The sequence below is a fragment of the Rousettus aegyptiacus genome, unplaced genomic scaffold, assembly GCF_014176215.1.
Source record: "Rousettus aegyptiacus isolate mRouAeg1 unplaced genomic scaffold, mRouAeg1.p scaffold_m13_p_7, whole genome shotgun sequence".
Lineage (NCBI taxonomy): Eukaryota > Metazoa > Chordata > Mammalia > Chiroptera > Pteropodidae > Rousettus > Rousettus aegyptiacus.
The window spans coordinates 3,003,049-3,016,504 of NW_023416310.1; the positions used below are offsets into that span (position 1 = coordinate 3,003,049).

Below are 13,456 nucleotides of genomic sequence, written 5' to 3' on the forward strand. Positions count from 1 at the left end.
ACTTCAAGGCAATTCCAATCAAAATCCATAAGAATACTTTGAAAAAGCGAAAAGGAATAACATGTAAGAATAGCTGAGAAAAAAATTTAAAGACTACCAAAACTAGTTATCTTTGGAGAAAAATCAAAATACACTGAAAGCAACGATGATTAGATCACAGAACTCACACAGGATATGAACATAAGTGGCATTTAAACTCAGTGGGTAAAGATGAATTAATGAATGGTGTTAAAAAGTCACACATCCATTTTAAAAAAAGTAAAATTAAAACTCTATACATCTCATACCTTAACAAAAATTAATTTCTCAAAGATTAAAAAATTAAATGTGAAAAGTAAAACCATAAAATATTAGGAGACAAAATTGGTGGAAAAAAAACTTTTAAAAAATCTTTGCATAGAAAAGGCCTTTCTTCCTCAATGTAATTTCAAAGCCAGAACTACAGGAAAAGACTGACAAACTACAAAAGTGCGTAATTTTTGGATGGAGAATAAACAACTAATCACCATAAATACAGAATAAGCTGGGGAGAGGGATGCTACATATAGGCCGGATATGGATCAAAATTCATAACCTACAAAGACACTGAAAATCAACTTTTAAAAAATATTAAAAGCTCAAGAAAAATGTGGGCAAAGGATGCAAAGAGGAAAAGGGCAAAGATCCGGCCTATGAACATTATTAAAAGCTCTTAATCTCACTAACAACTTTATAATGCAAATTAAAATGAGATCTTTTCTGATGGGTCTGATTAGCAAGATTAAGGATTAACGCCCCACGTCAGCAAGGCTGTCAACAGCTGGTCTTGGTCAAAGTCAACGGCCCCAGGGAGAAGAAACTGTTACAGCCATTTTGGAAAATCTATTAAAACTGACTTGCCAATTCTCCTTCTGGTAATTTATTCTAAGCAAATAACCCTAAAAGAAAGAGTTACGGGTATATGTACAAAGATGTTCACTACAGCACTAGTTTTTAACAGCAAAACAATCAAATAGTTATCAATAGAGAACTGAACGTACTTAGAACCTATGATTAAAAATTATGTAATTAAAATATGACATAGTTCGTTATTAAGAGTGTTTATAATATGACTCATTTTTTTAAGGCTATATACTTGGCACAAAACATTTTTAGAAAGGCAAATAAAATTCTAGAGGGTCAAACAATTATGAATTTAGAGATAGGGGACAATGGGAAATATCTTTTTTAATTCTAGTAGAAAATTGTTTCACATTTCAAAAGACCACATAAAAATGATGACACTCCTGCATTCTTTTCAATCAAAAATTATTTTAGCATAATATGTAAGAAGAAACAGTCCCTACTCTAAAGAACTTGAAATCTTAAAGGGAGGAAATTCTAAAAGAAAATAGAATAAAAAGCCATACATAATGAATATTTTAAAAGGAAATAATATAAACACAAGTGCTTAAGTATTCAAACGAAGCAAATATCGTGCTTGGTCGGGCAGGTCAGAACATCTGCCGTGAGCCTCGGAGAGAGATGACGTTAACAAGTAAAGAGCATCCCTGGGGACAGAGCAGGCGTGACCTGCGGCGGGCACAACGCAAGCAAAGACAGAGAACTCTAAGTGCTCGAGCCACACAGAAAACGGGATGTTTTCATTAAAAGCACCAAGTACACATGGGGAAAGGTTTTTAGAAAAGTAGGCTAGATTTTCAGAGGTCTTAAAAGCTCATTGATGGCTCTGAACGTACTTCATGTAGAATGCTACAACACAATGCAAAAGAGCTTTAGACTTACAGGGTATTTTTCCACCATAAAGTATGAACTTTCTCAATTTTTACAATCTCCGGTTAAATGATAAATGCAAAATTGCTGTTGGTCTCTTAATTTTTTCTTAAAACATTCATTTCTTTAGAAAACTTGGTCAGGAACAAAACCCAGTACTTACTGGCTCCAAATATCTGCGTTAAGATACTTTTCTGATGGCTGCAGTCAATGTTGTAGGGTGTCTCGCCTGCTTTGTTGGGCCTATACAGCAACCTCCCGTCTTTGGGGTTTCTTAAAAGAAGTTCTGCCAGTCTCCGACTCCTTCCGCGAATGGCGATGTGCAAAGGAGTGTCTCCTTTCTATAAAAGTGTGACAGGAAGAGGGAATGTTCACTTTTTTTAAATATAAGTATATACAGAGTAATGAGTTTCACGTTTCTGTAAAATAACAGAAAATCTGAGCTTTTCGTATTTTTCATAGAGAGCATGTAAATAATAGGAACATGTATCTCTATCGTCCTTGAAATTCCCCTCTCCTAGCCGTCTTGTGGGATTACTTCTCCCACGGGCTCGCCTCACTGCAAGAGGAGAAGCGACAGGCTTTCTCCCGCGGCTCCTCCCAGGCCATGGCCCCGCTTCCATCGTGGGTTCATGACCGTCCATCACCCAAACACGGACTGTCGACAGAGGCCGCCCACCTTCCTCAACTAGTCCGTATTGTTCACGACCCTCCTCTCCCCGTGTCCACACTGCCGCCCCGTGGAGCATGAGTGCTGGGCATGGGGCAGCGCTACGGCAGGCCACGCCCGCCCCGCGGGTGAACATCAGTGCCAGTCTGCCCCGCGCGCCCACCTGCTCCAGGTCCTCAGAGTCTTTCCTCCTGTTTATGTGCATCAAGGACGATGCCTGGTGCCGCCCTGTGTGGTGGCCCGTGGCAGCTGAAGGGAGGTCTGAGGCAGCTTCCTGAACACCGGGCCCGCCCCCGCTCAGCATGCCGTCGTGACAGCCACGGAGATGGCGCCCACACAGCTATCCCCAGCAAGTCAGCTCTCCCTCCGCAAGGTAAAGCAGACCCCTCAAGTCCACCAGATACGCAAGTCCACCAACCGCCTCCCAAAAACTGTCCTCCCTGCACGGACGGTCACCTTGTCCACGGCAGACACTTTGGCTCCTTTATCCAGCAGCAGCTCCACCACTTCGATGTTTCTCATCTTGGTGGCCTTGATCAGCGGCGTTTCACCATCCTGTGGGCCCAGATAAGAACATGTGTCACATGTGTCACATTAATAGCGTGACTCCTAAATGTATAGGGTCACATAAGTGCACATGCAGAACTTCAAATATCGGACTCTGGTGCCGACCTGTGTTTAAAATGTTCTCAAGAAAACATAGTTATAAAAACTAACTAGCAATCATTTGCATCAAAATTTGATATCACTCAGCCCAGTACAGGATGTGGCTAGCTACCTCATCAGCCATTTCTGGCCACAGTGCCCTGGTCCTCACTGTGGCTGCCATCCCCAGCCCCGCCTCCGAAATCTGGGACAGCACCTCCCCTCCCCAGCATCTCCCCGCCAACCAACCGCAGCCCAGCCGGTGACCGTCCAGGCAGGCCAGTGTCTAGATTCTTACAAAATCTATACCAGTGTCGCTTTAGATCTGTGTCCCTCGGGACCTGTGTGTAATGGGGAAAACAACCTGATACAAGCAGTATGCTTCCGGAAAGCCTTAAGAGTTCATGTTTGCTTTCAAAATCAAATTAAGGGAAATAAGAAGAGACATAGTTCCACGCAGAATTAGGAAAGGGAACCCTGGTCAGAAGCCGCAGGTGGCCACAGTGGCTGACGGGTGATCCAAAGATAAAGAGATTGTCAGGAACCGCCTCCAAACCAGGTATCCCAGGAACCTTTCTGCCCCGTGGCACTGAAGTCACCAGTACCGGTTTAGAAAGCGGCTTGTCCCGATCTCTAGCAAATGAAATAGGACTATCTGGTGGGTGACTCCGTAAGTTTGCTTTATTCATTAAGAATTCCTGCCTTTTCAATCTAAAATTCCAAATATATCTTTCCCATAGAAAACTATTATACACGAGGTCAATACAATCACTGAAGTCATATACAGTTTTATATTTTTCACACGATTTCAGTAAAAGACCACAGGGCTGGTTTGGGGAACGGTAACTACTCGCCACGGTCTCTGAGATGTGTCTGCGTCCCCGACACCTGGGCGTGAGGAGCGCCGGGGATGGGATCTGGCCGCGGCTTATGAATAGCTGGCGTTGTGTTCTAGGAACCTATTTCACTAAGGTCATAAATGACACGCTCTGTTTCGCTGCGAATCCCCAACTCCTGAAAGGATGCGGTGCTCGCCCTCATTTGACACAGAATGTGTCTGGTAGAAGCGGTGTCATTCTATTACGGATCGAAGACGCTGGAAGAACAGGTGGGACTGACCCCCCCCCCGCCCCCCCTGCCCCCGCGCCCGGCGCGGCTGCTCGGCGACGCGGCCCGCACCTTCGTGCACATCTCGGTGTCGGGGTTGCACTGCAGGATGTCTCTCACCATGGTGGCGTTCCCCTTCTCCACAGCCCAGTACAGAGCAGTTTTATTGTCCTACGCAATAGAAAGAATCGACAGTCACTGTGTAGAAGACACAATGTTAGAAATTGCTGTTTGCAAACATTAAGCACCGTCATCAGCATCTCTGCCATGGAGCATTGGGAACCTGAGCAGCAGCCGGCACGGTGGGGAGCAGCATTAACCCTTAGTTAGGCTCTACCTTGGATCTACTTTTGAGAAATCCTTCATGAAAGACGCCTAGGAAACCTTAATGTCATCTGGCTGCGAAAGCAGCGCCCGCACGGAGGCGGCGCGGTGAAGTCGCTTGTGCAGTGCGATCCGGTTCCGGGACCGCGCCCTGGGTTAGAAGCCGTTGGTCCCTGCGCTCCGAGCCTTGACGAGCCATGTAAACATTCTGACCTTCCGCTTTCCAAATGCCCAATCATTTCGAAAGGCAACGTATGAGAATGTACTACGCAAGCCTAAAGTGGACCATTGCTATCATTTTTAGTTTTCTTAATCTCCATCCACTCCACACGCGTACACCAATCTCGATCAGATCCTTTAAAACCCATCTTGTTCAAAAAGCAAAGCCAGAGCCACACAGGCCTTGAAAGCAGAGCTAAAAGACAAAATAGACTGACTGAACCTAGAACAATAGGACTGATAGGCAAAAAGCAGCTACGCAGAAGTCTAAATAGGTGATCCAGTGATTACCTTTAGTGATAATGATTTTAACCCAAAAGGTAGCAAATGACTCTCTGCTGCTGCCACATTAAGTTTCCTATACTGAAGTTTCCAGAATGGAGTCTCCTCAGAAATGTACGTAAGCTCCCCAACTTTCTTAGCCTGGCGCTCGACCCCTCTGGCCTTCACCCCACTTTCCACTCCCAGCTCTCCTCCTCCTCCCACCCCCGCCCCGGGCCACAGCCTGCCGGGCTTATTCACGTGCGGTCTTTCACCTGCCCATTTTCCTGAATTTTCTCATCCAATCATCTACTATCCTTGCCGGAAATACCCAGCCTTCCTTTTTTTCTCCCGCTACCTAAATCCAATCTTTCGAAAGTAGCTCAAACTCTCCCATCTCCCAAAAGCCTTCCCGATGTCCACCTCAGGGCTCTTACATCTGCACCTTTCTTTAGGCGAGCGATCAAATGCCACCGTATACAAAAAGTGAAATCAATCGCTTTCTGTGTTCGTGTAAAAAAATACATAACAACAACAACAAAAAACCCTAACTGAAAGCGTCCTACCTAAAATACATGTTTCTTACTGGCAAGGGTCCTGTGCTATGCCCCTCATAGCACTTGACATAATATTTACTAGTTTGATTCAAAAAGGGATTTGGATATAAGCTAAAGAGAAGGAAAAACTGAGCAGAAATATAGATTATACAACCACAAAATGCACTATTGAGTACAGATTACTTTAAATCTAAAGCTCTTGAAATACTGGATAACTCTACAAATTCAGGAAAGCTTTTACCTAAAATTACAACCTTTATAGCTCTAAAATTAATAACTGTTTAGCTATGACTGCCTCAACTGAAGTCCACAGGCGCTACCCAATGACCCTATAAAAGGTTAAAGCAGAAGGGAGGGAAGGAGAGGAGAGATAAAACAACAATAATGGAAGAACGTAGAGGAAGAAGACAAAACAGAGAGAAAATAGCAAAGAAAATAAATACACTGCAGATGCTCAAAGTGCCACCAACAGTCTCCGTATTATAAACTACTCATTTCTGGATTGAAAATACTTATACGATAGGAAGACAGGTAAATTTGAAAACCATGAGCTTCATTTTGCTTTACTTTGATCAAAATCTAACTTGACATTAATACAGAAATTCCATAATCATGGGATTAAAACAATAATATAGGCCTCCATTAAATATGTTAGGGTTTATAAGTTTATCTCCATAAAAAGTTGGAAAAATGACATTATAATCAGTTAACACATACAACCAATCACACTCAAAGAGTAACAGCAGCGCTGTAATCACCTACCTGCCCTCTAATGTCTATATCGGCATACTTCTGGAGAAGCGCTCGAACAATCTCCACGTGACCACCTCTGACAGCACCAATCAACACAGTATCCCCACTCTAAAAAGACAAAAAAACAGGGTGAATTGATGCTGAAGACAAACATTGTTTTGAAGTTAAGGATAATCATGTAGTAATATAATAGATCTTCCTGAAAATTTTTGGAAAAGTATTTCTAAACAAGAAAAAATTTTTAGTTAATATCATACCTGATGTTAATAGCCTTCAGAGTGAGAAATGGAAAAATTTATACCTCAAAACGAGGACTCTGAAATTCCAGGACAAAAGTTTAGAAAGACTGGTCACCCAGAACAGTAAGTCATTCTCTCTGAAGGTAATCTTCTACGACAAACATAAGTTAAATAAAATGACACTGTGGTTGTCAACAAACCAGATGAACATCTGGAAATCATGTAATCCAAACCCCTTGGAAAAATGCCAGATGACAAAAGCCATGGGCTCTACAAAAGCGGGCTGTAAAGCTAGAGCCATCGGGGGATGGGGGGTGGGGGATGAGGGGTGGGGGGTGGGGAGTGGGGGGTCAGCAACTGCTTCGAGATAAGGGAGAAGGCCGGTTCTCAGACCGGCACCCACATTCTAGTCAATCTGACACGTCAAGCCCACAGCGCAGAGGACCGACACATCCCCCAGAACACGGCTTAGGTGAAGTTCATTATCTCACAGGGACATCGCTCTGCCCTGAAATTATATTCACCAAGCAACAATCACTGTTCATCATAGCCTCCCACTGTTTCAAACAACAGACATGGCTGTTTTGGCAACGGGCATAATTTTCTTTTTTCGCTACTAAACTGCAAATCAGCTATGGGGATCTGGGTTGGGTAAGTCCATGAGCTGTGCCCGTCTCAACCCTGAGTGGCCCCTGCAGGCTATAAATCAAGCTGCAGGTCCTTGAGGATTCTTAAGTTTAGCACCAGGGTATGGCATCTTACCTACCCCATCAGAAGCAGAAATAACCCACAGCAGACAAATTTTAGCTGAGAATGTTACCATTAATATGGGTCCAGACTAGTAAATTACTAAACGGTTATAAATATTTCATTGCTTACTACGTGCTGTGCACTATCTACGTGTCAGGAAACAAGACTGAAAAGGTCCCATCTCTGGGAGAACTGACAGTCTAGAGGAGACAGACAGACATGTGATAAACACAACTGGACACACGCCAAGCAAATAAGCTCAGGTGTAGTGAAGTGATAGGAATTGACTGCGCAGGGACTTCAGACCGGGTGGCTGCAGAAGCTCTCTCTGGGGAGAGAACACTTAAGCTGAGCGCGGGCGACGAGGAGCAGCAGCCATGCGGGACCCTGAGGATCAGCGTCCCAGAGAGCAGGCTGGGCGGGGGCCCCGGCGCAGCCGCGGATCAGTGAGCTCAGGAAAAGGAAAGGAAGGTAACGCGGCTGCGGCCCACTGGAACGGGAGCCAGAGTGGGGCACGATGAGGACACGGAGTGAGGGCGGCAAGGACAAAGGCATGTGGTATTTATCAACCAAAGCAGCACCATTTGTCCTATGTGCAGGAGGGAGCCTTGAGTGACTTTAAACGAAGGAGCGCCATGAGATCTACTGCTTTAGAGATCACTCTGAGAACAGTGTGAAGAATAAATCCGGGCCAACGAGAGGACCCGGTTAAGATGCAGTTGCTGTAACGGGAGATGGTGGCTGGACGAGGGAGGTGGCCCTGGAAATGACGGGCGATGGACAGATACGGGACGCGTTTTGCAGGCTGAGCCCACGGAGCCTGCTGACGGTGGGGCGGGAGGGAAATCAAGCTGGTGCGTGGGAGCTGGGCTGCAACGACAGGGCGGACAGCGGTGCCGTGCGCTGCGCTGAGAGGACCGCGGGACAAGCAGGTCTGGGATGCAACCAACGAGACGGCCGTTTTGCCTTAAGTTCAAAGCCCATTCAAGCAGAGAATTCACGTAGCGTTGGATGTACGTTCTGTGAAGAGGTCAGAGCAAGAGATGAAATTTTGAAAATTCTAAGTGTAAGGTGCTATCTGAAGCCCTGTGACCATGAACGACACCTACAGGGAGATACATCAGAGACAGTTAAAGACCAACGGGGCACGTGACATTTTCAATAATGATATCATCTGAGGAAAATTAAAAAGAACATCCTTCACGAAGATCGAATACTCTTTAACTTGCTAGTTCTAAAGGTCGAACTAAAACTCATCTTAGAACAAACGCACGACACGCGTGCGGAGTCCTGCACGGCGCTGAGGAGCCCGCCTCCCCGCCCGTCACTGCCGGCGCCGGAGGGCAGCGCGGCCTACCCTGTCGGGCATGTTCACGTAGGTCCCCGCGTCCAGCAGGTCCTGCACGATCTCGGTGTGGCCCTCCTTCGACGCAATCATCAGCGCTGTATTCCCATCCTTATCCGTTAAATTGACGTTTGGATTCCTCTTCAAAATTTCCTTCACTGACTGTGTGTAGCCTCCTTTGACCGCCACAATAAGTGCGGTCATTGAATTCTGGAACGCAGAAATGTGCCAAAGAAACGTTAGTATGTTGGAGAAAACATACCATTATGGTCATAATCATAAAACAGACGTTTTTAAAAAGGTGAGCTGTTAACAGTTATTTCTGATAAAAGCCAAGTAAAAAACCAGAAATATACCAAAAATGGCCAGGAGGGATGTTTTCTATTTTTGAAGATACATTAGTTCTTGTGAGTCAAGAGAACTGTTATGACATTCAGTTCTTTAAATGATAATCTGAAATTAAGACTCTTACAATAAACAAACCCTCTCACGAATGTAGTGAAGTATAAAATTGTTGGCAGAATGAATCAAAACTACACATACTCTAAATCAGATAATCCATAAAAGGTCTTTCAGACTTCAAACAAATTGTTTATAATAAAAATCTATGAAAAAAACCCAAAGTAAAACAATGAATTAATAATTACAGGATATTTCAATAAAAGTATAATATATGCTTGTCATTCACAGTGATCTAGAAACCATTTTCAAAAACTCTTATTTTAATCTCCCAAAACTAAGCCATAGTTCTCACATCTTAAAATAACTAGGCTTTTCAAATCCTCTGGCAGTTACTAGCCACACAGACAAGGCGCTCAGCCGCTTGACGCACCGCCCAGAAAGGAAGGCGGCGAGAGGAATGACTTCCACGTCTGTGTAAGCCTCACGCTCTGTCTCCAGCACTAAAACACCACCTACTCCCCGAAGGCCGGCAGTGAGCGGCTTCTGCCCCCGCGGGAATCGGGAGGGACTGGCTGCCACCACGCCCCACACGAGTTCATTTCAGCATCACGCTGTGACACTGCGGCAGGGCTGGTGGCCTCTCCCCTCAGAAGCCTGTCTGCGCCATCTCACGTAACACTGACACACGCAGTGCCTGTGTTCACCGTTTCTAGACATAAATGTCATTTCCTTTAACTGTACTCTACAAACTTCAAAGAAAAGCGATCTGTTGGGCTTCTCCAGTGTCTCCGGCACATTTGTCACAGAGCTGGGTACACAGCTAATGCCCCAAAAGGAATTAATAACTGCTAGTTGGTAGGAGGTATGGAACAAATTTCTTAGCTTTCTAGATTTTGACTGCTGATTTCTGTTATTTTTAAATTTGTCTATTGGAGAAAGAAAATAAGTCACAGTAAAAAGTATCCAAAAAAAAAATATTATTTAAAATTTTAAATAAAAGGAATTTTAATAGAGTAAAACTTTTTTTCCCATGACTAATAGTGTTTCAAACTATTTAAGAGTATTTTGATTTACACGAAGATCACTGAACGGTCTATCGTTTTAGCCTAAGTTCACGGACATCAGCGACAGACCCTTCAGAGCGATAGTTTACAATACGTGATATCTCTGTTTATCAGGATAACTGAAGGAAAATGCTTGTTTTTCTATGTGTCACTTAAGAGTTGCAGGGATATTTCTCTAGGCATATACTAAGAAAAAAATATCATCTCCCTTAAAACTAAAAACATCTCTCTCTTATCGGAGGTTAAAATAGAAAAGATACTCACAGCTCCTTCTTGGTCGACGTCAGCTCCTGTGGCCAACAAATGTCTCACGCACTCCAGGTGGCCCTTGCGCGCAGCCCAGACCAGAGGGGTGGTCCCATACTATCACGACAAGCAGCACACTTACAGTCACTGGCAAAGGTGCACGAAGAGACTCTAGCTCTCAACGTGAATTCTGATAAAAATTATACTTTGTGTATTCTTAGACTACTGCTTACACCGATCATGATTTAATCATAGATAAATCATATTTTCCCATTTCATTTCTCCTGAATAAATGATTAACCATCTTTTAATCAACTTTATAATCTTTTAATTTTTATAATCAGTGAATGACAATTTTTCCATCATAAAGTCATACCCTTTCATTTTCCATAAGTTTCACTGCTTCCCATATCTTGTGAATTACAAGTTGAAGTTTAACAGTCTGACCATAGCCAAAAACAGTAACCACCGAGGACCAAACACAGTTCCAGCTACTTTACACGTAAACTCATGTGATTCTTATGACAAGAATACGTACAATTTGCCATGTCGCATTTTTACAGGTGAGTAAACGAGGCCCTGAGAAGTTGGTTACAGGCTCAAACTCACAAAGCTTAACAGGTAGAGCAAGACCCATGAACCCGACAAGCCCACCTTCAGTCCGTGCTATTAACCACCACCGCAAATCAGCTCTGTATGTGACAAAATAAACTGCAGCCCAGGAACCACGCAAAAGCACCTTTTGCTGGAAGAGGATTCAAAAGGCATCAGAGAATAATCATTATGCATAAAAGTGACGCTTTCCCTTCGGGGAGCCTGGCTATGAAGAGACACGTGAATGTGCTCGGTGACCTTCAACGACATCGGGGGCTGCAGACTGAACTTAACAGCGAACGAACGTCACTTTCTACAACGGCCTTGTCTGACAGAACTTTCTGTGTTGATGGGAATGCTCTAATTCTGCACTAGCCAATACTGCAGCCACTAGTCACCTACAGCTACTGAGTACTCGAAATGTGGCAAGTGTGACTAGAAACCTGAATTTTTAATTTAATTTAATTTAATTGTGGTTGACTTAAGTCTAAACGGCCGTAAGCAGCTCGTGGCTACTGAACTGGGCAGCACCGCTCGGTTCGTTACACCACGCATCCCAGGAAGGACACTGGTCAAAGTCGCGGCCCTGGCGCTCTTCCTTGATGGACAGACACGACCTCACGACAGCAGAGTCACAGGGCTGTCAACACAGCACATGGGGCCAGGAACCTAACGAAGCGGAGGGACACATGAGACGAAGGCAGCTGTCAAGGCCACGGCCTGGGGGCAGGCCGACACAGAACCAGGGACACTGGGGACCGTGCTGGGTTCACCCTCACATCTACATTCTCCCAGAAACAGATTCTGCCCGAGCCTCCTCCTTTGTGGACATTTTCACGGGCTGAAATGCCTTCTTCCCTAACGCTGCAAATCAGAAATCTGAGACATCTTCACAGATGAGCGGGAGTTCGTCCTTTGAACGCCTATTGCATTTCGCCTTCATCCTTCTTACAGAACTGGACTGCACAAGGGCACATGCTATGAACTCTACTCTGCCCACGGCTCTTCACACTAGATAATCTCCCTGCCACATTACAAACGATGCTTGACATCTGGCACGACCTTCCTCACCTTGACATCCAGCGACCCTCTCTGCAGTCAGCATTCAGGACCAATCGGTAAACCTCTCTCCCTTTTCTCAAAGCCTGGCCTCTGTCCCTGATAAATCCAATCCCTTTATGTATATACCCTTGACCCTATTTTCCTTGCTTCATCTAGAACCTCACCCAACGATCTGCTCCCACATCGGCAGTCTATTCTTCCTTTCCCTCTTACAAACTGGTTTAGGTCTCTCCTAAGAAACTTTTCCAACAAGAGGACATTCTTAAGATACTGTGGGCAAGGTAGCTCTGGGGTACAGACCACAGGAGAGCGAGCAGAAAGGGAGTCAAGGCCTATCCTCACACATCATACCGGGGACTGACGTCTAGGATTTTAAGCATGAGAGAGAACGAACCTTGAATTTTAGAAACACCATTCTGGCAACGATACAAAAAAGCAGACAGGACTGAAGGTAGGAAGAAGAGTCGCAGCAGAAACATTCAAATGATGGACAGGGAGTCCTGCCTGTCTACTTTCCTGGGGACAACGAGTGTGATATAAAAACAATGAGACACGTAGTACCTAACACATACAAGAGAGCCATCATGACACGAACTTCTGTATAACATACTCATAAAGCAGAAGGCATGTGTGAGCAGCCTCATGAGAGCGTATGAAAACACTCGTAACTCAGACACACCGAGCAGACGGAACATGGACCGGAACCCACCTTATCGGAGCAGTTGACTTTAGCACCATTTTGCAGCAGAAGATGCACTATATCTGCATGGCCCCTCCCCGCTGCCCAAATGATTGGGTAAACACTGTACTGCTGGGAGACAGGCCGGCGGGTAGGTCGGTCGACAGGAAGGAAGATAGGAAGACAAAATCTTTTAGGTGGATATTTACATCGTACATTTGCTAAGAAAAGTAAATAGAGTAATACAAAGTAATAATTTCAAAATCAAGTTACAGACCATTCTCCACTTTAAAAACACACATAATACTCATAATATGTAATTGGTAATATACACTCAACCCTAAATAACTATATATTGTAAACACATTTTTACAGATTCAACACATTTAATGTGATTATGTAGCCAACAGGCAAGACTAACAATGTGAAACTGACCTAATCGTTCCATTAACTTAAATAAAAGTTTCTTTTTTTCAGCTTTACTGAGTTACAACTGACATAGAAAATTGAAAGATATTTCACGTGTGTAACATGATCTGATACACATATATATTACAAAAGGGAGCAACAGAAGCTTCTCAATCTACAGTCTGAGATCAAGTCTCACGCGGAGCAGTAATGCATACGTCACCGTCCTTCAGAATGTGTAGGAAAATGGTATGAATATTTATATGTCTCTTCTTTTAAAGAAAGAGTTTAAGAATGCATTCCCACAGAACACAGGCAAGATGACTTAAGGATTTCAAAGTCTCCTTTTGAAATGTTATGTGACTGTAATTAACATTTA

The 13,456-nt window shown here is 44.1% G+C and overlaps 1 protein-coding gene across 7 annotated transcripts in view; it reads right to left on the bottom strand.

Annotated features, from left to right (window-relative positions):
* Positions 1 to 13,456, bottom strand: part of KIDINS220 (kinase D interacting substrate 220) — a 76,191-nt gene that overhangs the window by 48,930 nt on the left and 13,805 nt on the right. For 4 of the 7 annotated variants that reach the window (XM_016121149.2, XM_016121148.2, XM_016121146.2 and 1 more), the window contains exons 6-12: positions 12,700 to 12,801; positions 10,353 to 10,451; positions 8,635 to 8,832; positions 6,298 to 6,396; positions 4,247 to 4,345; positions 2,879 to 2,977; positions 1,916 to 2,093 (exon numbers count right to left, since the gene is read on the bottom strand). In XM_016121149.2, coding sequence (XP_015976635.2) covers positions 1,916 to 2,093; positions 2,879 to 2,977; positions 4,247 to 4,345; positions 6,298 to 6,396; positions 8,635 to 8,832; positions 10,353 to 10,451; positions 12,700 to 12,801 — 874 coding nt within the window. The remainder of the gene's footprint in view (positions 1 to 1,915; positions 2,094 to 2,878; positions 2,978 to 4,246; positions 4,346 to 6,297; positions 6,397 to 8,634; positions 8,833 to 10,352; positions 10,452 to 12,699; positions 12,802 to 13,456) is intronic. The other 3 variants (XM_036224046.1, XM_036224045.1, XM_016121147.2) reach the window with 1 other exon arrangement.